General features: G+C 40.3%; 2 protein-coding genes across 32 annotated transcripts in view; one reads left to right on the plus strand and one right to left on the minus strand.

Annotated features, from left to right (window-relative positions):
- The window catches only part of FAR1 (fatty acyl-CoA reductase 1), a 73159-nt gene extending 50017 nt beyond the window's left edge, over window positions 1-23142 (minus strand). For 16 of the 31 annotated variants that reach the window (XR_014836411.1, XR_014836413.1, XR_014836392.1 and 13 more), the window contains exon 1: window positions 23043-23142. The gene's annotated coding sequence lies outside the window, so the exon portion shown is untranslated. Of the gene's footprint in view, window positions 1-20960; window positions 21059-23042 lie in introns of all 31 variants that reach the window. The other 15 variants (XR_014836412.1, XR_014836414.1, XR_014836394.1 and 12 more) reach the window with 2 other exon arrangements.
- The window catches only part of LOC146405374 (uncharacterized), a 44306-nt gene continuing 40030 nt past the window's right edge, over window positions 22924-27199 (plus strand). The window contains exons 1-2 of the mRNA XM_085011678.1: window positions 22924-23007; window positions 23047-23857. Coding sequence (XP_084867804.1) covers window positions 22924-23007; window positions 23047-23691 — 729 coding nt within the window. The 3' untranslated portion in view covers window positions 23692-23857. The remainder of the gene's footprint in view (window positions 23008-23046; window positions 23858-27199) is intronic.

Genomic DNA, 27199 nt, shown 5'->3' on the forward strand with positions numbered 1-27199 from the left:
AGTTCTTTACATGTAAAAATTTATTCAACAAATATCTATGAAGTACCTACTAGGTACCAGGCACCAGAAGGTAGTCCACAGATGTGTGTACATATTCACAGAGAAAGATATTTATTAAGCAGCTGTCCTTTTAATAACAGGGGATTTACAGGAGTTCCCACAGTAGCTCGGTGGAAACAAATCTGACTAGCATCCATGAGGACGCAGGTTTGATCCCTGGCCTCGCTCAGGGGGTTAAGGATCTGGCATTGCCATGAACTGTGGTGTAGATTGCAGATGAGGCTTGAATATGATATTGCTGTGGCTGTGGCTTAGGCCAGCAGCCACAGCTCCAATCTGACCCCTGGCCTGGATCCTCCAAATGCAACAGGTGCGGCCCTAAAAAGACGGGGGAAAAAAAAAAAAATTGAGGATTTACAGCCTGAATATGTGACTGGCTCAACCCTTTAAAAACCCACAATTACATACTTTCTTCCTTATCTACCAGGACACCCTTCCTATAAAGCCTAAAGAGCAAATCTGCTAATACCAAATAGCAGAATTGGCAGGGGTGGGGCGGGAGGCAGGCATGCCCACAGCAGAAGTTCCCAGGCCAGGGATCAAACTCAAGCCACAGCAGTGACAATGCTGAGTCCTTAACTGCTAGACCACGAGGGAACTCCACAGCAATAAAATTTTCACCAAACTTACTTCTCTCTTTAACAGTATAAGGATTATCTGCTAAGAGAGTTATAGAATGAAACTGCTTCTTACCAGTTTCAGGTAACTAGCTTAAAAGCTATTTGCATGTGATTTTATTCTGCTATAAACCCTTACGGTTTTCTTCAGGGAAGAAATAACTAAATTCCCACAACTCCCCCACTTTATCAAAATGCAACCAAAAATCTTATAAGTACCAAGTATTTTTAAACTGTCTCCAGGTATTCTTGAATTCCCCACCCATCAATATACTTTATTCTATTAACTTATTGGCCAAGCCAATACAAATGAAAATTCTTTTAAGCAAAGTCTAGACTTATCACATCTCCCATATAGTCCTGCCAGTGTGGCCGGAAGCTACAGGAAAAGCAGAAGCCAGCAAAGAAATGCTGCAAATCCTTCTAGAGAGTGCTATTTAGATACCTACTGTGTGATTCCACCACAGCAAGATATCTAAAGCTCCCATCATCTGTTGAAAAGTAGCTGCAGTACTGCAATAGTGAGAAAAGCATCAGTATTATTTTGTGTGCCAGAGCAGAGGAGCTGTTAAACAAGATTCATATTTATTTTCACTGTTTTTGAGCTGTGTTAGGAAACACCACCTAGCAGAGACAGCTGGTTATTTTCTTCAAAAAATACTTTACCCTATGGCTCAAAAGTTAAAGAGGCAGAAATCTTTCAAAAGACCAGCAAAATGGTGGGTACTGAAATCACAAAGTAATTTCAAGGCTTTCTTGCTAAAGTGGGTTTCCCCAATGGGTTTTATATTATGCATTCATATTTCTATTAGGAGAACATACTACAGGTAGTTTCCTTGTGGCTCAATGGGTTAAAGATCTGGTGCTGTCACTGTTATGGCTTTGTTACAGCTGTGGTGTGGGTTCAATCCCTGGCCTGGAAACTTCTGCAAGCCACAGGCGTGGCCAAAAAAAAAAAAATTACGCAACCTTCACTTGCTGGGAGCTCAAGTCCAAGCTCTGCCACTCTGAAGCCAGGAGATGCTAAGATAAAACTACTACTCTGAATCTATTTCCTTATCTATAAAAGGAGAACATGCAGGCCTCCCGGGCAAATAGAGCCTGAAATGGAAACAAATGGAGAAACCACAGAGAAATGCTCAGAGCATCTACCCAATCAATAGAAATTATTCCCTTGTAACATAGTTGCAGTGTCTTAATAAATATTCTAATATTAATGGAAGACCAATTGTTTTAGAAATGTAGTTAAATAATTAGAAATAAGATCCTCTTACATTTTCAACTTTTTAAAAAAGAGTTCTTTAAATAGACAAAGCAATTAAAGTGAGAGATTAGGATATAACAATAACAAGAAAACCACAAAAATCTGCCCCCCAAAAAAGCAGCTCCTAAGTGCCAAGAAATAGGAATTCTTTTGCTACATTAGAGCCCAAGACAATCCATATCAATTAAAACTTTTTAATACACTGTCAAGTAGTTGTTTCAGACACTTGCTAAGCAGAAAAATAATTGTGAACAAGTATATACAGATTAGGGTACGGTGGTCAAGAGAAGTCCAGAGAAAGTGAAGAGGTTGGAATAGACAGTCTTGAAAGTCCTTTCCGGAGTTCCTGTACTGGGTCAGTGGTAACAAACCCAACTAGGATTCATGAGGATGCGGGTTCGATCCCTGGCCTCACTTAGTGGGTTAAGGATCTGGTGTTGCCATGAGCTATGCTATAGGTCACAGATTCGGCTTGGATCTGGTGTTGCTGTGGCTGTGGCATAGGCTGGCAGCTGCAGCTCCAACTGGACCCCTAGCCTGGGAACTTCCATATGCCTGGGTGCAGACCTAAAAAGCCAAAAAAAAAAAAGTCCTTTCCATTTCTAAAGTTGCATGATTCACTCTAAGAGGAAATGAACAGCTTGAAAAAAAAAAAGGAAATGAACAACATTATTCACTGCAGAGCCTTCTTGGCAGACAAGAATATGCTCCACAAAAATTTTTAACCTATGAAATAAGGTATATTCTGGATGAAAAATCCTTAAAATTCCACACCATTCCATAATAAAAGTTGATGGACCAATCTAGCAACACAGTTTAAAAACTACAGACTATTAACTGGTTCAGATAAATTCTTAAACAACTAAAATTCAAAGGCAATGAGACTACCAGTATTTCCCTGAGGGCCATTTCCAAAAGCACCCAACAAAGAGAGTGAGAAAGGAAGAAGTCTGTTGTCAAACCTAGAACCTGACTCATAAGACCACCTAGGTGGACTTAATAATTGCCACTATCAGTTTGAATAAAAACACATTATTCTCAAGAAACAAGCACTTACAAGAAGTTAGCAGATTTATTCCACCTCTACCTGATCCACTGAAAGACCTTTCCCAAACAGAATCATTTATTGGAATATTAGAAACAAAAAACTCAGGGCAGTAGAGGTAATAAGGTAAGGTAGAAGACAAAAAGCTCTGAGGTCTTGCTTAAGATTGATAACAAAATTAGAACATGTTTCTACAAATATCTATAACAAGACATACAATTATCTATACTAATACATATATTACACACTGGATTTAACTATCTTTGAAAAATAGTTTTGTGTAAGATAGCATAGAGGATCAGAATTTGCACCCCAAAGCACATAACTATGGTATATGGATTACTTAACTGGGCTGAAGAACTGAGATTCAACAGATACAGAAAGAAGTCTTCTCAGAGCTTTCCTCATCTGATTAAAAGCAGATACTTCCAGAGTTCTCGTCATGGCACAGCAGAAACGAAATCCAACTAGGAACCATGAGGTTGTGGGTTCAATCCCTGGCCTCGCTCAGTGGGTTAAGGATCCTACGTTGCCGTGAGCTGTGGTGTAGGTCTCAGATAAGCCTCGGATCCTGCGTTGCTATGGCTCTGGTGTAGGCTGGCAGCAACAGCTCCGATTAGACTCCCTAGCCTGGGAACCTCCATGTGCCTCGGATGCGGCCCTAAAAGGACAAAAGACCAAAAAGATTAAAAAAAAAAAAAAAAAAGCAGATACTTCCAAGAAATAAGGTTTGTCATCATAATGCAGATTCTCTGGGTGAATTTTATGATGAAGAAGATGAAAAGTTAGCACCAAGATGAGTATGCACCAACTTTACTAAAATAACCCATACCATCTATTAGTTTTCCCATATGTTTACCTTCCTGGAATTTATTGCTGTGAGAAGCCCAAACTTCTTTCCCTTTGTCTAGTCACTTCTTCAAAATTTGTAACTTTTGTTAATATGATATATAAGCTCTCAAGTCTAACCATCTCTTTTTTGGTTTTCACTTCTTTCTCTGAAACCCTTATACATGTTTTAAAATACATGTATATCTTTTCTCCTATTGTCTTTCATCAGTTTAACTTGTAGGAATCAGTCCTAGGACATAAAAGACAAGAAGGACAGTTTTTCCTCCCCTACATGAGCTATTAAGAAGCTAACTCTCGGAGTTCCCGTAGTGGCTCAGCGGAAATGAATCTGACTAGCATCCATGAGGACACAGGTTCAATCAGTGGCCTCGCTCAGTGGGTTAAGGATCTAGCATTGCCCTGAGCTGTGGTGTAGGTTGCAGATGTGGCGTGGATCTGGCACTGCTGTGACTGTGGCATAGGCCGGCGGCTACAGCTGATTCGACCCCTAGCCTGGGAACCTCCATATGCTGTGGGTGTGGCTCTAAAAAGACCAAAAAAAAAAAAAAAAATATTTTGAATGCACATATTTTCCCATCAATCAGGCTACAGTCTCAGAGCAACTTTAATAGGAGCCATATACCTGGGTAATTGCTCTATACCTTGGGGATTCTCAAACATGAGGATGGTGGTATAGAACAACTAGAAAGGTAAAAGATGTAAATGGAAAGTAAACAGGAAAAAAAAGATGGCTTTTAACCATCTATAAAGATGTTCAACTTTACTCATTAGAAAAATGTAAATTAAAACTACAAGATTCATTTTTCATTTTTTTCCCTATGAGACTTAAAAAGAAAAAAAAGATCACGTATGCACAAAAACAGAGAAAGCTATATTGCTGGTAGGCTATAAATTAGTACAGTCTCTGCTGGGGAAGGAGCAATCTGGCAAGATCTATCAAATTTTAGTCCTGCGATTGTATTTCTAAAAATTTAGCCTGCAGCTATTTTTGCATGTGTGTGAAATGATGTATTCAGTGCCACATTGACAGCAAAAGACTGACAACCTATGTGTCCATCAGTAAGGAACTGAGCAAACAAATTGATATATTCCTGTAATAAAATACTCTCTAACTATTTTCTAATCTGACTAGGATCCATGAGGACACAGTGTTCGATCCCTGGCCTTGAATGGTGGCTTAAGGATCTGATGTTGCCCTGAGCAGTGGTGTGGGTCGCAGACGCAGCTCGGATCTGGCAATGTTGTGGCTGTGGTATAGGCCAGCAACTACAGCTCCGATTTGACCCCTAGCCTGGAAGCCTCCACATGCTGCAAGTGCAGCCCTTAAAAAAAAAAAAAAAAAACACAAAACTACCAATGGAGACAGTGAAGAAAGCAAATAGACAAAGAATAAGTTATTTCATCGATCTTTTTGTTGACAGTCACTGACGGACTCCCACTCGGGGACAATTCTATGTTTAACACAGCCACATCCAGTGCTGTTTTGTCTCACAGTCCTATACCTCTAAGCTGGAGGACCACTTGGCAGAAGTACTGAAGAAAATTCAACTGGCCTGTGGGCCACACAATCTTAGTAGTAACTACTCAGTTCTGCCATTTGGGGCATAAAGTCACTTACTCTATCCTAAAGTAGAGTAAAGAAGAAATATAATACACTTTTCATAAAGTGAACAGTAAGTAAACAAATGGGCATGGCTGTGTTCCAAAAAGATATTAAAAAACCACTTAGCTCAGCTCGGATCTGGCATGGCTGTGGCTGTGGCATAGGCCAGCAGCTGCGGCTCCAATTCAGTTCCTAGCCTCGGAACTTCCATATGCCACAGTGCAGCCTTAAAAAGCAAAAAGTAAATAAATAAGTAAAAAAAATAAAAATAAGGTGGACAGTAAATATTTGTTTGATATAACAGCTTTAAAAACAGCTCTAAAAAGACCAAAAGCAAACAAACAAAAATAAATGAATGCCAAACTTCATAAATACAGCTATGCCAGAGACTAAATGCAACACAAAGACACAACCTATAGACCTTTTTTTTTTAAATCAATGTTTCATTTATTTATTTATTTATTTATTTTGCTTTTTAGGACACGCCATGGCATTCAGAAGTTCCTAAGCTAGGGGTCGAATCAGAGCTGTAGCTGCTGGCCTACACCACAGCCACAGCAACACAGTATCTGAGCCACATCTGCGACCTACACCACAGCTCACGGCAACGCCAGCTCCTTAACCCACTGAGTGAGGCCAGGGATTGAACCTGCATCCTCATGAATGCTAGTCAAATTTTTTTCCGCTGAGCTACGACAGGAACTCCATATAGCCTTTTTCAAGGTATATTTAAAAATCTGTATTTTAAAAGGAAAGCCTATTAAGATGTCCAGGGCTGAAGTTTGATATAACAGCTTTAAAAACAGCTCTATTATTATTATTTTGGAGAAAAGGCTACAAGCAAAGAATAGCACAGAATATAATCCTGTCATAGACTCAGAAATATCTTGATATAATAATCAAAAAATAACACAAAACTTAAAGAGGTCAAGAGTTAACTTAATAATGTGGCATGATACAAAGGTTTGCTTACATACTGTCATAGACTCAAAAATATCTTGATATAATAATCAAAAAATAACACAAAACTTAAAGAGGTCAAGAGTTAATAATGTGGCATGATACAAAGGTTTGCTTACATACTGTGTATACGTCTAAAAATACCTAAGTTATTCTTTACTACAGAAAAATATAACATTACTTACAATTTTACTTAGCCAAAGGTTATAAATGGGGATGGGAAAAGAAACTAAGCACTTGGTAAATATCACATAAAAATGACAATTCCCCAGAAAGCTTACTGAGTTACATTGGCCATGAGGGGATACTACATGCATACTTCCTTATTTTTTTCCTTTTCATTTGTTAGGAAATGGAGATTAGGGGGACAGAGGAGCTAAGCTTCACAGTCACTGATGAAAGACCCCATTCTCATCTAATCTGGAGTAAAAATGTATAACTGGTTAAAACATAAATATACCAATGTCCCTCGAAGTCTTTTATGGATTGAACTGTGTTTCCTCCTAAAAAGATATGTTGAAATCCCAATCCTCACAACTTCAGAATGTGACCTTATTTGGACATAGGGTCATCAAAGGTATAATTAGTTAAGATAAGTGAAACAACACTGGAGCAGAGTTGTAGAGGCCATTGTAGAGTTGGTCTCTAATCCAACATCACTGGTGTCCTTACAAGAGAAGGAGCATGTGAAGACAGAGGTACACAAGAACTCCACCTGAAAGCAAAAGCAGAGGGAGTTCCCATTGTGGCTCAGCAGAAATGAATCCATGAGGATGAATCCATGATCCCTGCCCTCGCTCAGTGGGTTAAGGAGCCAGCATTGCCGTGAGCTATGGTGTAGGCTGTGGACATGGCTTGGATCTGGCATTACTGTGGCTCCCATTTGACCCCTAGCCTGGGAACCTCTATATGCTGTGGGTGAAGCCTAAGGAAAAAAAAAAAAAGCAGAGACTGGAGTTATGCAGCTACAAGCCAAGGAACACTGAAACTGCCAAGAAGAAAACTAGCAAGAGGCAAGGAAGGATTCTCTTACAGGTTTCAGAGAGAGCATGGATCTTGGACTTCTAACCTCCAAAACTGTGAATAATTTTTTGTTATTTTAGGCCACCCAGTTTGTAACACTTTGTTACAGCAGCCCTAGGAAAGGAACAGAAGGCCAAATACTCACAGTAACTAAATTAAGGTACAGAGCAAAAAGCCTTCTAAAGATGATCATATGGTCTCATGTCATAATAAACATAAGCACTTCCCAACAAACATGATAGTTTCAATTACCAAAATACAATCTATTCAATAGTTAAGGATGGAGTGACTTTTCCAAATGGGTACGACAAAGATTGGTAGAAAAAAAGTTTTATATATCAAAGGTAAAAAAACCAAAATAAAGTTAACATTCAGATCCCAGAACAAATTACTAGGGTGTATCACTGACTGCACATCTGTATACTGTCAAATCTCAGTATATAGTAGCAGATTCGAGGAAAGCAGTGTTCTCATTATCTATTGCTATGTAACAAAATCACTAAAACAATGTCTTAAAGCAACAGAAACCATTTTCGTTCTCTCTCACAATATCTTTGAGTTAAGAATTTGGGGAAGGCTCAACTAAGCAGTTTTAGCTGAACAGCTCTAGCTCCTGATCTTAGAGCCTCTTCACATGGTCTGTCCACATGAGGTAGTATGGGCTTCCTTACAGCATGGCAATCTCAGGCTACACTGCTTAAAAGCTGCTAAAGACTTCAAAGACCAGTATTTTGGAGAGATGGGTAGAAGCTCATCTTTTCTGACCACACCTTGGAAGCCACATAGTATAATTTCTGCCACACTCTATTGTTCACAAGTGATTCACAAGACTGCCCTAATTCAAGGGAAGGGGACATAAACTCCACCTCAGGATGAGAGAATAATTAAGGTCACACTGAAAGAATATGTGAGGAGGGAAATACCGTTACAACTATCTTTAGAAAATACAATCTGTCACACAAAATATGCAGAAATAACTGCTTATTACTTTTTTTGAGGTGGTCAACCATTTGAAACTGCTCATAGGGTAACAGAAACTGGTGACTAAAAGAAATTCCTTCTTTTTTTTGGTCTTTTTAGGGCCACACCCACAGCATATGGAGGTTCCCAGGCTAGGGGTTGAATCAGAGCTACAGCTGCCAGCCTATGCCAGAGCCACAGCAACGCTAGATCCAAGCTGCGTCTGCAACCTACACCACAGTTCATGGCAATGCCCGATCCTTAATCCACTGAGCAGGGCCAGGGATCGAACCCTCGTGGTTCCTAGTTGGATTCATTTCCGCTTCGCCACAATGGGAACTCCTAAAAGAAATTCTTGACCTTGCCTTACAGAATAGCAGCTAAGAAAACAGCTTATTAACAACCCCTCTGGAGTTTCTGTTGTGGAGCAGGGGAAACTAATCCGACTAGGAACCATGAGGTCACAGGATTGATCCCTGGCCTTGCTCAGTGGGTTGAGGATCTGGAGGTGCTGTGAGCTGTGGTGTAGGTTGCAGATGCAGCTCAGATCCCACGTTGCTGTGCCTGTGGTATAGGCCGGCCGCTGTAGCTCTGATTAGACCCCTAGCCTGGGAACCTCCATATGCTCCGAGTGCAGCCCTAAAAAGACAAAAAAAAAAAAAAAAAAAAAAAAAGCAGAAACAAACAAAAAAAAGAAAACCCCTCTGCTTGTAACCTGCCTTCATTGATGAACTCACCACCTCCTCGAGATAACACCTCTGTCATATGGGTCCCTATAGCATTAGGGGACTTATGATGTTTTTCAGAAACTTGGAGTAAGCTCTTGTCCAGTTCAAGTTGGCTAAAATTTTTGGTTATTACCATTGACCCTAAAATTGGGACTATGCTGGTGTCCAATAAATGATCTTGTGACATCACAGGGCCCAAAACTCCACTCTAAGATCATGCTAAGTATCTCCATTTTTGAACATGCATCTCAAGAAGCAGCAGGTAACTCAATATGCCTGCAAAGAACACATATTAGCTTACTTTTTCTCTACCTCCAATCACTTTCCCCCATGCCTAATACTACCCTGCTTCTTTAGGTAGTAGGTAGTACATCTCAAACCCCGTGCCTCAAGGAGGCAGATCTGAGATTTGTTCTCCTGTCTCATTACTTGGCTGCCTCCTGAACAAATCCTTTCTCTACTGCAAACCACAATGTCTCAGCATTTGGTGTGCTGCACATTGAGCAAATGAACCTGGTTCAGTAACACATTTAATCCATGTTTGACCTATGCCACAGGATTATGGCACAACAAAGAGTTGCTCCTTACTACATTTTTAAGCTACCAAAATGCCTTTGGTAGCCCCATGGGCCTCATACTTTTAAGTACAAATGATCCTTGAACAACATGGGTTTGAACTACATGGCTGTGCTTATGCATAGGTTTTTTTACAATAAATGCATACCACAGGACGCATGACACACAGCTGGCTGAATCTGAGGATGCAGAACCACAGATACAGAGGGCCAACTGAAAATCATACATAGATTTTTGATTTCTCAGAGGACTGGCACCCCTAACTGCCCACTATTATTCCAGGGCCTACTGATTTTTGTCTACCAAATAACATCATTCACTCAACAAAAATTTCATCTTCCCATGTTTACTTAATAATGAACTTCTAACCAGTAAGTTACTACTTGGAATTGACATACTTCTACCCAAAAATAAGCCAATTCAGTTTGGTTAGATACATTATTGAGTATATATATATATTTTTAAAGATTTTTGATAGACTCCTATCTGAAGGCACACTGGGAACCAGGGGTCTAGTGTCTTTTCACTACATTTTACTAACTCCAGAATCTTTATTTAGCGTTTTGATTAAGACTCAACATAAAAGAAAACCTTCTCTGCAAGTAAGCTGTAAACAAATAAAAGACTAAAATGCAAACTCAAAATGTACAAGCTGATAAGAATAGTGGGTTCCTTTTTCCTTTCAAAAAGCAGACTTATAAGGCATTTTTCCACAAACAAAAGAATAGCTCTAGCATCTTGGTTAACATTTCTTTTTTTCAATAAAAGATGCTAGTGTCCAACCCTGTTGTAAGCACCCATTGAAGTGAATATAATGGCCACTCTGTTGCCTACACAGACATTGGATACACCAATTTAACTCTCTATATCCAATTTTCCCCAATGTCTAAGATACTTAATAGTAAGGAATCTCAGAAAGTTCATTAGTTCTTAGGGCGTCTAAACAACTATTCTGTATATTGAGGTTGCTCCTTAAGCATGGCACTTTTAAAGTGCCTCTAAGACCTCAATATCCTGGAAAATACCAGCCATTAAGAAAAATCAGGAGTTCCCGTTGTGGCACAGTGGAAACTAATTTGACTAGGAACCATGAGGTCAACTGAGGGTTCAATCCCTGGCCTCACTCAATGGATTAAGGATCCAGCATTGCCGTGAGCTGTGGAGTAGGCCGCAGATGCGGTTCGGATCCTGCACTGCTGTGGCTGTGGCATAGGCCAGCAGCAATAGTTTTGATGCGACCCCTAGCAAAAGCATTAAAAAAAAGAAAGAAAAAAGAAAAGAAAATTCAGACTCAGGAGTCCCCATCGTGGCACAGCAGAAACGAATCCTACTGGTATCCGTGGGGAGGCGGGTTTGATCCCTGGCCTTGCTCAGTGGGTTGGAGACCACTCAGTAGGTTGCAGACCCCTAGCCTGGGAACTCCCATGTGCCACAGGTGTGGTCCTAAAAAGCAAAAAGAAAGAAAAATCAGACTCAGAATTCCTTTGAGCAATGTAAAAATCAAACACAAAAACATCTTTAAAAGTCAAGTTCTGCTTCATGAGAGAGTAAATGTCAATTCTATACAATTAAAATTATTTGCTGACAAAAACTTTTTAGCAATACCCATTTTCCTTTGTTTCCGTTCTCAAGGCCTATACCAGTGGGGAACTTCTCTACTGTAAAGCCTACATAAGAAGTGCTGTGTTCTTTTTAACACAATTTGGTAATAAACAGTTCCACTGTTTGCAAAAACATGTATCCAATTCCATTCTGAGAGAAAGATAACTTAAGTAATCGCCAAAAGTCACACATGATTCTTCTTCAGATAAACATCGTGCTATAGTCTCTCCTTACCTTAATAAAAATGTTTTCATGTTAAGACATGTAATTTTTATCCTAATACTTTCAGACTCAGAAAGGTGAAACACTATTCCAGTACACAAGATATACTAACATTGTAAGTATATTACTAAAGATAATGCTTTTCAAACTTTTCCAACACAGCAGAGGAAAGTGAAACACGTTTTGCTTAAAAATTCATGAATGTTGTGCATCTGATTCCATAATATGACTAAGAATGAATATAAAAGTATTTCATTCTTTTTCTCCCTGGCTGCTTGAAGGCCAGCTGCCATTATGAATGACACAGTAACTTTCCAGGAAGTTCATGACCAACCAACTACTTTAATGGAAACAAATGGTTATCGACATCCTCCTACCAAGAAGGCAAAAGTAGCTAAGACAGAAATTTGGGAAAAACTAGACAAAATGTACAAGACCACCCAAGATGTCATTTTGTATTTGGATTCAGAATCCATTTTGGTGTGGAAAGACAAAACTGGCTTTGGCAGGATTTACTACTCCTTGAATTATACAAAGAAAACTGAACCCATACATAGATGTGCAAGACATGGAGTTCCCATTGTGGTTCAGCGAGTTAACAACCTAACATGGTGTCCATGAGGATTCGGGTTCAATCACTGGCCTCACTCAGTGGGTTAAGGATCTGAGGTTGCTAAAAGCTTCGGCGTAGGTCACAGATGTGGCTGTGGCCCTTAGCCTAGGAACTTCCATATGCCACAAGATTGGCCACTAAAAAAAAAGAAGAATTTAAAAAAAGAAAGAAAAAAAAAAAAAGAGGCATCCCTGCCATGGCTCAGTGGTTAACGAATCCAACTAGGAACCATGAGGTTGTGGGTTCGATCCCTGGCCTCGCTCAGTGGGTTAAGGATCCAGCATTGCCGTGAACTGTGGTATAGGTTGCATACGTGGCTCGGATCTCTCATTGCTGTGGTTCTGGCATAGGCTGGCGGTACAGCTCCAATTAGGCCCCCAGCCTGGGAACCTCCATATGCCGCAGGAGTGGCCCTAGAAAAGGCAAAAAGACAAAAAATAATAATAATAATAATAATAAAATAAAAAAAGAAAGACAAAGACCTCAAGAAAACAGAGAAAAGAACACATGACAGAATGAAGGAAGTAGAGCTGGCAAAAATCGAGCTGGAGAGAGATTGGACAACAGAGATCATAAAGATTCTGCAGTAACAGTACCTGTGGTGACTGTGCAGACTTTTCATGAGACAATAAACTAAGAACTTTTATGTGAAAAAAATACATATATTTCAAATTACTCAGTAAATCTGATTTTAAGAGGAAAATGTTCTTTATATACCCTGAACGTTAAGTGTAGACTACATACAAGTTCACTCAAAAAACTGACTCTTGTAGATTACCAATCATATATGTTGTGTGGTCTAATTTAAAACTACCAAAGCCTATCTACGACAATTAATAACTTTAGAACAAGTTGGTAGAATCGGATTATTTCATTGGTTATAGAAGCAGTTAGACTCTGTTTAAAAGCAGTTTATACTCGGTCTGATTCTTACAGCAAATGACCTGCAAATCTTAATAGGAAGTGCTTTGAAGCTCCTGCTGTATGCTGTATTTCCTCTCTGTTTCTCTTGTGTCACTTTCTCATGAAGCTTTCTTTTCTTTTTTTTTTTTTTTTAAATGGCCATACCCATGGCATATGGAGGTTGCTAGGCCAGGAAGTAAATCCTAGCCGCAGGTGCAGCTGGGCCAGGAATCAGACCTGCCACCTCCACAGCGACCTGAACTGCTGCAGTCAATTCTTAACCTACTGCACCACAGCAGGAACTGTCTCATGAAGCTTCCAGAGAATCTGTTCCTAAGGCTGAACCTAAGAACAGGCTCAAGTCCCAAGGGAGCATTTTTCAAATCACTGGTAAACGAGGCTGGGGAACTGTACACTTCATCTCCATCCAAGAGAGCTACAAAGTACATTAGCATATCAAAGACCTACAAAATGTCCTGAGGTAAAGAAACTCGCAAGACCTCTTTTTACACCTGGCCTTTCACCAATTTCCCAACACAGCTAAAGAACCAATACTTCTGAAAAGCTCTATCAGCCTTCTAAGGTAATGACTGTACAAACATGGGCCAACCTCCCATGCACTACAAACAATTTAGAAAGCATGACCTTCCACTGATTCACCAAGCTACTCATGAATAAACTATAAAGCCAGTTACTAAGAGTTACAAAAATGAGTATATTATTAGAATGTACCAAAGACTTCAATTTGTACACAATTAATAACTCTGTTTGCTGCAATTTGCAATGCTGCAAAGCTTCTATATAATATGCACATTCAGGAGTTCCTGTCGTGGCTCAGCGGTAAACAAATCCGACTAGGAACCATGAGGTTGCGGGTTCGATCCCTGGCCTTGCTCAGTGGGTTAAGGATCTGGAGCTGCCATGAGCTGTGGTGTATGTAGGCTGCAAATATGGCTCAGACCCTGTGTTGCTGTGGCTGTGGTATAGGCCGGCAGCTACAGCTCCGAACTGACCCCTAATCTGGGAACCTCCATATGCCACAGGAGCAGCCCTAAAAAGAACCAAAAAAAAAAAAAAAGAATTTGCAACCTATAGTTTTCTTAATAGTCTATACTTTAAGTATATTTTGTGATTCAATTAGGAATCATCCATGTCCCTAACTGCTGAATAAAATCTCTCTCCCCACAAGATGTTTATACTTTGACAATTTAGTTGTTACTATTCTACTGGAAAGTAGGAATTACTGCGCTAAAGAATGACCAAGCTAAAGGGCTGAGATTAAAAGAGCTGAAGGGTCACTGTACTAAAAGGTCCTCGCCCTTGCACTGGGACCACCAGTGCAAGGGCATGTCTTCTCCCTGGCCACCAGATCCACACCAACCAAATGTGGCAATAAGGACTTGAAATCAGAGCCCAGAGCCCTTCGTGGAAGTAATGCTTCTTTGACTTGAGTATCAATATCCCTCTAGTCTCTAGCTTTGAGTAGGAAGCTTCCAGGGATGTCTTAAAACAACTAAACTCTATGACAAAGCCTCTTCTCGAAAAATTTTTCCTGCTTTATCTTTAAAACTTTGCCAAGTTCATATGTACAATTTGCAAAAAAAATGCTGTCACTCAGGAATTCAGGTATAGAAAACAGGAGGGAAGTGTTTGATCACTCTGGGATCTTAACATATTTCCAGCTGTAAACTGACTTAGGCTCCTAAGAAGCCTACCACAATAACCAATAAGCACTGTAACCATAGATTATTGTGCTAAAGATGGAATGAGAAAATATACAGCAAAATAAAAACATTAGAGTGTAAATATTCAGGAAATTCTTAGTCAATTTTTCTACTGAGACTCAAAGTCAAAATGCTAAAAACTCAAGTGTTAAGATATTTCCTTCTCTAGGACTTCCCGTCGTGGCTCAGTGGTTAACGAACCAGACTAGTATCCATGAGGACTCAGGTTCAATCCTTGGTCTTGCTCAGTGGGTTAAGAACCTGGCATTGCTGTGAGCTGTGGTATAGTTTGCAGATGCAGCTGGAGTCCAGCATTGCTGTGGCTGTGGCGTAGGCCGGAGGCTACAGCTCCAATTAGACCCCTAGTCTGGGAACCTCCATATGTGAAGGGTGAGGGACTAAAAAGACAGAAAAAAAAAGATATTTCCTTCTTCACAAACTGAGATTCAGAATGAAAAGACAGTCAAGATAAATAAGAGACTTATCAAAAATAAGATAAGAGTAGTAAATAACTACTGTTGGGACTGTCACCAACCACCTGACCTTAGGCAAGTGAATTAACTGCTCTATCATTCATAAAGCTTATTGAAGGGGAAGCCAATCACTGATGGATAGATCCTCTTCTTGATCTCAAATCTACATATCACCACATATTAAAATAAGTTGTTTCCTAGTGGTATATTACTCAGAAAATTATTAACTCCAGTGGGTCACAGGGTTATTGCCAATACACCTAGGGAGTTCCTGTCTTGGCATAGCAGAAACAAATGCGACGAGAAACTATGAGGTTTCAGGTTAGATCCCTGGCCTCGCTCGCTCAGTTGGTTAAGGATCCTGCATTGCTGTGAACTGTGGTGTAGGTCACAGATGAGGCTCGGATCCTGCACTGCTGTAGCTATGGTGTAGGCCAGCAGCTGTAGATCTGATTTGACCCCTAGCCTGGGAACCTCCATATGCTGTGGATTTGGCCCTAAAAAGCAAAAAAATAAAGATAATTTTAAAAAATAAAGCCAAAAGACCTAATATTCCATGATCTTCAAACAACCTATGCACTGCTCTGCAGTCAAATGTCCATTAGCAACTAACTGATCTGCTCCTATCTCCCAATGATTCTGCTTACGCTATAACCATTATTATGATTACATTTTAGGTATAATCCACAAGTTTTTAAAACTCTTTATTTCTAAGACATATATTTAGGCCCATCCTTCACACCAGATGGATGGTTAACACTTACGAAGTTTCTGGGGTCTACTGAGAATCAATCCTCTGTAAGACCAACACACATTCCTAAGCTCCTGTATCACATCTAGAAGTTATTTTAACACAAATGTGAACCTCAAAATACCTTAACAGATCTTTTCCTACACAGACCTTAACTACTTAAGGGCAAAAGAAGTCAAAGAAGTTTTTTTCCCTTACCTCTGAAAAAAATGGCTATGTATTTATTCATTCTTAAGTCATATTCTACTTCTTGCTAATTTGTTATGGATAGCAGTCATCATATAAAGTTACATCTATTCCAAAATCTTTGGTAAAATTATTCCTTCATATTCATTAAACTGGCAAAAGCCTGCTTTTCCTCAAGAATCCAATTAAGAATTGGTCTTTTTTAAAATTAGTCACTTGCATAACAAATTTTATTTCACTCAATATGAAAAATACTTGTTTGTTAAAAGTTAGGAGCACAGAGAAATAAATTTAAGTTTAATTTAGAAGTATGCTTTCTACCAATACATTAAAGAATAGATTATTAAACCAGATCACAAACCCTCAAAGATATCCGAATGGGTCTTATCAACTCCCTAAAATTACATGAAAAAATTAAATGTATCTGTATATTCTTCTGAGAAGAGACAGCACAAAGCTTTGAGAAGACACTCAAAGAGGTTCATGACATTTGACTAAGATTTTCTGCATTACAGGATGTATTTTAAGATTTTAATTCTCAGTTAATACTTCAGGTATTTAATTCAATATTCCAAAATGATAAGAATCCTTTACATTCAAGTTTTCCAATGTGACTGTCATTCCAACATTTCTTGCAAAAATTCCATAAAAGACAAAAATGATCTACACTAGATATTTAGAAGTAATCTTTTTTTTTTTTTTTGCTTTTTAGAGCCACACCTGCAGCATATGGAGGTTCCCAGGCTAGGGCCTACACCACAGTCACAGCAACGCAGGATCTGAGCCATGTCTGCGACCTACACCACAGCTCATGGCAATGCCGGATCCTTAACCCACTGAGCGAGGCCAGGGATCGAACCTGAAACCTCATGGTTCCTAGTCAGATTCATTTCCACTGTGCCAGGACAGTAACTCTTAAAAGTAATCTTAATACTGTCCAATGGTTAAAATTTAAACTGAACACACATATACACACACCCCGCCACCACCACCAATGTCATTTCCTATTTAGAATCTCTAATATTGGTATATGACCTCATATTGTGACATTCTGTTTTATATTTGTATATTCAACCTCTCCAACTACTTATCCTTGTCCTATAATAGATTATTATATCTACTCATGACAATACCCAAGTCTCAACATATATTTATATGAACAAATTTCCACTTCATTTAGATTAGCATGTCTACTGTTGCACTTATCATGCATATGACATTAACCAGTAAAAATGTCTAGGGAGTTGCTTCAAAATTAAAAAAGGGGAGGGGAGTGGATGGACATACAGATAAAACAAGACTGACCACACACTGAAAGCTGTTAAAGCTGGTGATATACATATTATTGTATTTTCATATTTGTGATTTTCCATAATACAAAGTTTAAAGAGTTTGCCTCACCCATTAGAGAGAGTTTCTTAAAGATAGGGTCAGGTGTTTTCATCTTTGTACATCTGCCAAATAGGGAGCAAATATTCACTTTGCTAAACATATTTCATTTGTTATATGAAAGGGGGCAATACCACCTCTTTCAATGAAATTTCAACTCTTTGATGGTTTTTTATTTAAATGATTCTTTTATTAACTCAGATAAAATATATTCATTCATTCATTAACTATCTACTGGGTATCTACTTTCTCAGGTATCCTTTCTTGGAAATGGAGGATATAAAAAGTAATTCCTACTCTCTAATAATATCCTCTAGGATCCATGGAAAAGAGGGCAGGGAAGGAAGACAGGGAGATGAAGAAAAAGAAAAAATAGTAAAAAGCAACAAACACATTTGTTTAAGAAAGGGACTGAAGCTATCTACTTTTTTTTTTTTTTTGGCTGCACCCGTAACATACAAAAGTTCCTGGGGACTGAACCCACACCAGAGCTATAACCAGAGCCAGAGCAGTGACAACACCTGATCCTTAACCTACTGAGCCATGAGTGAACTCCCATACACATTTTCTAATTAGAAAAAAGGCATATAGTTTCTTTAAGCTAGACAGGTCTAAAAGTTCCTCTGCCCATTCCATTCTACAGATGATGAAACTAAAACTCAGAGAGGGGAAGGTGACTTGCCTTAAGTTACACATTAAGTTGCTAACAAAACCAAAATAAAATTCAGATCTGCTGATTCAGAGCACAATGTTAACACCAAAATACTTTCTTCTACACCATAATATTCACTAGCTAAGGAAAATGACTCCCTTATTATTAATGTGCTCTTTAATTCTGTATCATAAAAAAAAAAAAGTACTAGGCTAAGTGAACAGGGGAGGCTGGGAAGAAAATGTAAACAAAATGCTAAGACAGTTAAACATGGGAGTTCCTGTCATGCCTCAGCGGAAACAAATCTGACTAGCATCCATGAGAACACATGTTTGATAGCTGACCTCCCTCAGTGGATTAAAGATCTGGGTGTTGCCATGAGCTGTGGTGTAGGTTGCAGATGGCGCTCAGACCTGGCATTGCTGTGGTTATGATGTAGGCCAGCAGCTGCAGCTCCAATTCAACCCCTAGCCTGGGAACCTCCATATGCAGCAGATACAGCCCTAAAAAGATAAAAGACCAAAAAAAAAAAAAAAAAAAAAAAGGACAGTTATACATGAAGACTAATGTACATACCACACTTCTTTTAATTGAGACACAGTTGCTTTAAGACAAATAGAGTATCCATTCCTAAAGTTTTTTAAATAGACACCATAAAATCTTCATTTCAAAAAATATTAAAATGTGAAAACATACACCTCTAAAGCAATAAAATATAATGCACCCTATAAGATACACAAAAATCACTATCATTTAACTGTGTTACAAGGCACAAACACAGAACAAGAGTCAGCTTCTAAGGTAACAAATAGGTACTAAATATGTGAGGCTACATGGCTTTTTTTTCAGCTGTTTGTATTATTATAAACAAGTCCTTCTTGCCATATGTCTCATATCCCTGAGTTCTGGAGTCAGAGAAAGCAAAATTTCAATCTCAGTTCTGCAACTTAGCTCTCCCACCTTAGGGAAGTTACCAACTTCCCTGAGCCTCATTCTCCTTGTAAAATGCAATATCCACCTTAGAGAACTAGATGAAAATTAAATACAATAATTAATAAAGAATATAGTATAGTGCTTAGATGAAATATTAAGTTTTCCCCCACAATTTCTATGGGCCAAATAAACTCAAACTAAAAACTACATCCTATTCTTGATTTACAAGATTGGAATAAATCTGTACTAACCCTAGGGCAAATGCTTTGCTTTGGAATAGTTACTTGATAAAAAGCTTGTTTTCTCAAAATTTATCTCTTTTCCTCTTCAAGTAGGGAACAGGAAACAATGACGAATTTTAAGTGTTTAAGTTAAATTTGTTTTATGTAAACTCAGCACTTTCTTATTGCCTTACTAAAATGAGACTTTAAGCCCATTTACAAACCCACTGAATAGAGGAACTATAAACCTATGTGTGCGAGGCGGGAAGGGCATAAGGCCAAAAGACACAGTTAAAATCACCGAAATGGTTTGGCTTTTTAACCTTAAATTCATTTATTAAACAATGTTCAGAAAAGCCAAGACCACATATCTCCATGATATGTCTTTTAGTAAACTGAGCCCTCAGTTTAAGCAAATGTACAGTTTCTGAATGTTTCCACCAGTAACAACCAGTCATTTCCAAGATGGGATTGTGCCTACTAAAGTAACTCATTTGCAGTAGACACTGAAATAAGACCATCCTCTCTCTCCTACCCCAAACATAATACAAACTCACCCACGCATATATCTTCTCACTGTTAGTTCATTTTAGCTGAATGATTTTCCCCCCACTAATCATAAAAATAACAATGGTCTTCTTTTTTTAACTTGGAAAAATACAAAAAGTACCAGCATTTTTAAACTACCCATGATCTTACCAGCCAATAATTAAAATATTACAAGGGACATACCAACATATTTCCTATGAATTAGACCATAATTGTGTTCATATGAAACCTTTAAATTTATATAGAACATTTGCCATCAAACACAATTAACTACCAGTTTATATCTTGATATCTTCATTCTGGCTCTCTTGAGACTAAATTCACACTACTTTTTTTCTTACTTAACTCGATAGTTTCTACTCCATCTTTGTTCTTCTGAGTCTCTCAGCTACACACTTTGCTGCTGACCACTTCCTCTTTCTTAAAATTCTACCCTAGGTTTCCCTAAACAGCATACTCCTCAGTGTCTACAAAAGTATCTCCAACTAACCTTTTTCTATTTCTTCACTGGTACCTGACAATCTCTAAAAAATGGCTCAGGCCCAATCTTTGATTTGCTGGTCAACTTGGAATCTCCAGCACTTAACACAGTGCCTGACATGAAGCAGGTGCTCAATTAACATCTGCTTATTGACTTTGCCAATCCTGACCTGCCACTTGCTGTGTTAACGCACACAAATTAAATCTCTATAAGCCTCAGTTCCCTCATTTATAAAGTAAGGATAATCAAAGGATGATGATGCTTGGAAAGCCCAAAACAGATTTTGGCACAAAAGAGCACCCAATATATTTTGCTATTATCAACAAAATCTAGTACAGTATTCAAAAATACTCCACCATAGAAAACCATCATTTGTCAACTAAGTTATAACAACAGACTAAGTTAATTTCCACACCCTTAAATCTTCATTCAAATCTTTGATTCTCCTTAAAAACCATTTTTAATTTGTCACTCTTGTCTACAGTTGCTTACATCATATCCATATTACTGGAATGTCATCCTCATGTCTTTCAATAACCCAACTCCTAGTTCAGAAGATGGCTCAAAACTCACCTCTTCCAGGAAACCTTCCCTGATTAACTCCACACCACTCAGATTACTTCTCTGCTCCAAGTTGCCTCAGCACCTCAGCACTTAGGTACTCTGTTATACTAAGAGTAAAATGTGATCAGTGAATAGCATAACCAAGAAATTGTTCCCACAAAATTATTTCTACATCCTAAAGAATGGTCCATTACCTATAATTTTGTTGATTTGGTTAAAAAGGAAACATCCTACACCACAAATGCCCTCTTCGATTTTTGTCCTTAACACTATACTACGTTGTTTATAAAGAAGTACTTAACTTCACAATCCTTTGTCCTAGCCTCAAGCAGAAATTATACCCCAGGTGTATCACCTCCTTGTTTAAATCCACCGGAAATGCAGTAATGGGCCATAATATTTTCTCCTCCCTTTTCTCTGCCCCTAACATCTGTCCACACCCCAAAAATAAAAATTTCAAAGCTTTTAACAGAGATAACAATGATACTATGTTTTTTCTTCCTCTAAATCAAAAGAACTTTGAACTTATTTAGCTACAAAACTCTTCCTAAGGCTGAAAAATTTCCCAACAAGCACGATATATAATCAAATTCCACATCATAATGGTTGATCCTATAAGCAATGAGATCCTGCTGTATAGCACAGGGAACTATATCTAGTCACTTGTGATAGAACATGATGGATAATGTGAGAAAAAGAATGTATCTGTGTGTGTGTATACACACACACACACACACACACACACATATATATATGGCTGGGTCACTTTGCTGTACAGCAGAAACTGACAGCAGAACATTGTAAATCAACTATAACAGAAAAAATAAAAATCTTACCAAAAAAAAAAAAAAAAGAAGAATGGTTGATCCTATAGAGTAACACGGTTGTACTTTCATTCTCAGTGTTACTAAAACAGATCTTGCATCATTTTTATGCTATATTACACACACCCAACAAGATAGTTGAGACACTCCCCTGTAGGGCAGATTTTCTCAAAGTATCTTCTCATGTTGTTTTTAAATCCACACACTCGATTTCTCAGTGTACAGAATTTAGCTATTCCTCACTGCAACTCCATCAAAACCGAACAAATATCTATGTCATTGCTTCTGAGAGGATGAGTTTGTGTGCTGCTGAAGCACAACAATGAGATGAACTGTCACAGGGGTGGGAGGAGGGGTGAGGAGGGAGAACAATCAACATCAGCGGTGAGAGTTAAATCTGTGCGTTTCACCATCGAAGAGCAGTGAATGAACCTATGGACCTGGCTGACTGACTCCTACCTGACAAAACGGACAGTTATTCTTGCTGACTTACTCATAAAAGATCCACACCCTTCAGCTACCATACATAAACCTATCTCATTTGCGCCTTGTATACTCTCTCCTAACTGGCCATCTAACGCGTTCTAGTCAAACAGCCTCCATCCACACCTCACCTAAAACTTTCTTTCAGTCATCTTCCGGCTTCAGTAAGTGCCTCTCATTCCAGATCCACGTGTCCCCATTTGTCCAGCGAGGATAACCTTCAAAACCAAAACCTGTCCTCCCTTCACCCCTCGTTGATTTCCCCTCACTCTCTATCAACGCCTACTTCCAAGAAGCCAACCACACGCCCTGGCTCGGCACCTTCTTCCCGGGCTCCTTTTTCTGAGCATCACCCTATTCCCATCACTTTCTTAGTTCCCAGATCCGGAATCCCCATCACAGGCCTTTCAGTGCCACCCTCGAATCGAGCACACAAAACTGCTCCTCGGTGAACTACCCAGTCCCACGTTCGCTACCTCTACGCGGCCTCCCCGCCCCAGGCGGCGCCCCTAGGCTCCGCGGCTGCAAATCCGGCCCCTCCCTACGGTCCGGCTCCTGGACCCAGCCCTCCTGAGGGCGGCGGCCCAGCCAAGCCGCGCAGACACCACTCGGGCTGAAGCTGGAGCCCCCCTGCTTGGGGCAGCCCAGGGTGGGGGCGGGGCGGGATGGCGGGTATCGCCCCCGCCTCGGCCGGGCCTGCCTCCCGGGGTCCCAAGCCCCGGTCTGGGCCAGGCAAGGAGAGGCCTGCAGCCCGCCTCTCCCACCAGGCGTCCCTGCTTCTCACCTAGACGCAGAGGCTCGGGCCTCCCTTTCCTCCTGACGGTCCAGTGAGGGCTCCGCCACCGTCGCGCTCTCACTCGCTCTTCCACAGCCCCCGACCTGCTGCTGAAGAGCGGGGTAGCGGCACGCCCATTGGCTGCGGCCCGCACTCGCGTCAGCCGCCGACCCGTACCTCGGAATGTGACTGGCTGGCGCGGCGCCTCTTTTCCACGTCTTGTCTTGATTGGCTCTCTCGCGCCCCCTTACCAGGAGGACCTCTCACCCTCCTCCTGGCTTCGGCCTCCCACCGCCTCAACCCCGTTTCCATCCGCGCGGGAGGGGGACGCGAGCGGGCGCGGGTGGGACGCGAACCGCCAATGGGAAGACGGAGAGAAGGCCGGGAGGTGGGCTCTTCAGCCGGCCGGCCACCGGGGAAAGTTCAGCCAATCGGCGTGCGCTCCACATCCCGGGCTCGGGAGCGCCCCCGATTGGCCGCTGGCTTGCCAGCGGGTCGCACCCAGAACCACGCCCGGCCTGCCGGTCGCTTGAGAGCAGTACCCTCTGGAAAGGTGGGGAGGATGCAGCGAGGCCCGCGCAGGAGACCGTGGGCAGCCATTGTGGCGTGCTCCCGCAACTGTTTACGTAAGGCCGAGCGCGCCTCTTGGTGGGGCTGACTCCAGTTGATGAGAGGGGAGCCTTGACTCCGTGATACCCCGGAACCTGCTCGGGATGCGCTATAGAGAGGCAGCCCAGCATGCATCTCCAGCCTGGGGGAACTGCGGTCCAAATGCTTGCGCTTAACACTTCTTCCAGGATAATTTCATGCAAAACTTACCTGTGGTGAGAGCAAGTAGAATAATGGTTATCTCGTTATCTCGCGGAGTGGGGGGGTGAGGGGAAATGGAAGAGGCACAAGGGCACCTCATGGGAGCTGGAAGCCTGGGTGGTAGTTACTGAGGTGGTATATGCCTAGGTAAAAACTCACCGAGCCTTACACTGAAGATTAGTGCACTCACCAACTTTGTGTATAATATCTCAACTTTTTTTAATGATAGAAGGATTTTGAGGAAAAGTCAGTAATAACATTACCATAACCTTAGATTCCATGAGACACCAAACAATCCCACTAGGATTTAGCGAGATACCATTCAAAAACTAGAAACCATAGTAAGAAAAAAGAAAAGGGATTGTGAGATTTAAAGTGCGCGAAAGCAATTAGCACAATAGTGTGAATCAGTTGTACTTCAATTTTTTTAGTTTAAATTTTAAAATGAGTGAAATCTCCTGGCACGGTGAATAACACTCACAGGTTGGTACTTTAAGAATGTGCTAAGAGGGTTCAGAATGATTTTTAGAGCTCGTTTCAGGACCTGACACTGTTAGGACAAAAGCACCCATGGTCCTGCACCCAGTTGGGAACCACAGAAGTTTACTGACCTGCCTACTTTGTGGCTGACCTAGGTTATGAACCTAGGAAACTTTCTGCTACCATGGCTTCTGCCTTGGAGGAGCTCACAGTCCAGCACCAGGGTTATCTGTGGCGTATTGGTTCCAGGACCCCCCCCACAAATACCTAAATCCACAGATGTTCGGTTTCCTTATATAAGGTGGCCAAGGGTCTTTCTTTAAAGTGCTTGTTTCTGAACTTGGCATATCAAGTTAGGTAAGACAGCATTTTCCACAAAGCATGGGGTGTAATAGGGAGACAGACATAAAGAGATGATTCCAGTATAACACAGGATGAGGGGATACATGTAAACGGAATCTAGCCCAGACTAGGGAATTTAGAGGCATCTTAAAGTTAACCACTCAAAATTTAACCACAGTTTAAGTTATCCACCACTAACATAGGACTATGCACATCCTCCCATATATTTTTTTTTTCTCCCATATACTTTAAATCATCTCTAGGTTACTTAAAGTACATAATACGATGTAAATGCTAGGTAAGTAGTTGTAAATACAGCGTAAATGGTGTGTAAAAATTGTTGCTGACACAGCAAATTCAACTTTTGCTTTTTGGAATTTTCCTGGAATTTTTGTCTTTTTTGCTTGTTTGTTTAGAGCTGCTCCCCCAGCATATGGAAGTTCCCAGGCTAGCGGTCCAGTCAGAGCTATAGCTGCCAGCCTACGCCACAGCCACAGCAATGCCAGATCCGAGCCACGTCTTCGACCTACACCACAGCTCACGGCAACGCTAGATCTTTAACCCACTGATTAAGGCCGGGGATTGAACCCACAACTTCATGGTTACTATTCGGTTTCGTTAACCACTGAGCCACGGCGGGAACTCCTTTCCTGAATATTTTCAGGCCACAGTTGATTGAATCTACAGATATGGAACCTGGGGATACCAAGGCTGATTGGACAGTCATTCCTGTAGGAGGGTACAGAACATTCAGCTAACAGAGATGCCAGTGTTGAGGGATGAGTCACTTCACTAGGTGAGGCAAGATGTGTGTGCTTAAAACCCGGTCCATTAGCAGAATTCTGAAATACCCAGAGTCAGGTGAAACTCTTCTTGGCCTTAGGTCAATAATATTCCGAAAACAAACAGAAAAACTCGGGACCAAATTCTAGCCTGTGAAAGGGCATCAGCGGCAAAACAGTTAAAGATTACAGTCATTTTATTAATTCAGTCATAGTCATATTAATTCAGTCCTTAAGTTGTTCAGTTTAGGTAACTACCTTTTTTCAAAGTATTTGTCCTTGAACCAAAGACATAAAGTTAGGTAACACGGTATTTTCCACACAGCATTGGGTGTCATAGGGAAACAGACATAAACAGATAATTTAGAGGTATCTTCTTAAAAGATACAGAGCTAATTAAACACTGCTAAGCCCTGAAAATTGGGCTGCCACATAGTGGAACCATCTAGATTGTAATTTTATTCAAATATGAAACAGCTGTATGTACTTTTGATTCTTGCTATAGAAACAGTTCTGTAAATTATACCAAGCCAACTATTATAGTTTACAGCCTAAAGATACCATGTACTACTCAGAAAATACATATGAATAGATACCAAAAACACATATGCTGTACATAAAGTAGTTATAGCTATTTATGAATCCCTCAGACTTTCATAGCTTATTTAAAAACAGAAGATAAGTAAAAGCAAGCATTAATTTTTTCATGCAAATGTACCTCTTCCTGCTCTGAGGAAATACTTTTCCTATGGCATGTGTCATTTTCTAGTTCATGGTATATTGTTCTGTCAGTGCTAATAACTGTGTTAATAATAAACACAGTTGAGGTTCTTCATTCCATCTTCACAATAACCCTGTGCAAATACTCATCTATTCATCTGAATTTTACACCAGAAAAAAATGAGGCACAAGGGCACCTCATGGGAGCTGGAAGCCTGGGTGGTAGTTACTGAGGTGGTATATGCCTAGGTAAAAACTCACCGAGCCTTACACTGAAGATTAGTGCACTCACCAACTTTGTGTATAATATCTCAACTTTTTTTAATGATAGAAGGATTTTGAGGAAAAGTCAGTAATAACATTACCATAACCTTAGATTCCATGAGACACCAAACAATCCCACTAGGATTTAGCGAGATACCATTCAAAAACTAGAAACCATAGTAAGAAAAAAGAAAAGGGATTGTGAGATTTAAAGTGCGCGAAAGCAATTAGCACAATAGTGTGAATCAGTTGTACTTCAATTTTTTTAGTTTAAATTTTAAAATGAGTGAAATCTCCTGGCACGGTGAATAACACTCACAGGTTGGTACTTTAAGAATGTGCTAAGAGGGTTCAGAATGATTTTTAGAGCTCGTTTCAGGACCTGACACTGTTAGGACAAAAGCACCCATGGTCCTGCACCCAGTTGGGAACCACAGAAGTTTACTGACCTGCCTACTTTGTGGCTGACCTAGGTTATGAACCTAGGAAACTTTCTGCTACCATGGCTTCTGCCTTGGAGGAGCTCACAGTCCAGCACCAGGGTTATCTGTGGCGTATTGGTTCCAGGACCCCCCCCACAAATACCTAAATCCACAGATGTTCGGTTTCCTTATATAAGGTGGCCAAGGGTCTTTCTTTAAAGTGCTTGTTTCTGAACTTGGCATATCAAGTTAGGTAAGACAGCATTTTCCACAAAGCATGGGGTGTAATAGGGAGACAGACATAAAGAGATGATTCCAGTATAACACAGGATGAGGGGATACATGT

The sequence above is a fragment of the Sus scrofa genome, chromosome 2 (genome assembly GCF_054392235.1).
Source record: "Sus scrofa isolate SSC_HxYL_T2T_F1_AM1 chromosome 2, Sscrofa_HxYL_maternal_Yorkshire_Landrace_v2.0, whole genome shotgun sequence".
In the NCBI taxonomy this organism is placed as follows: domain Eukaryota; kingdom Metazoa; phylum Chordata; class Mammalia; order Artiodactyla; family Suidae; genus Sus; species Sus scrofa.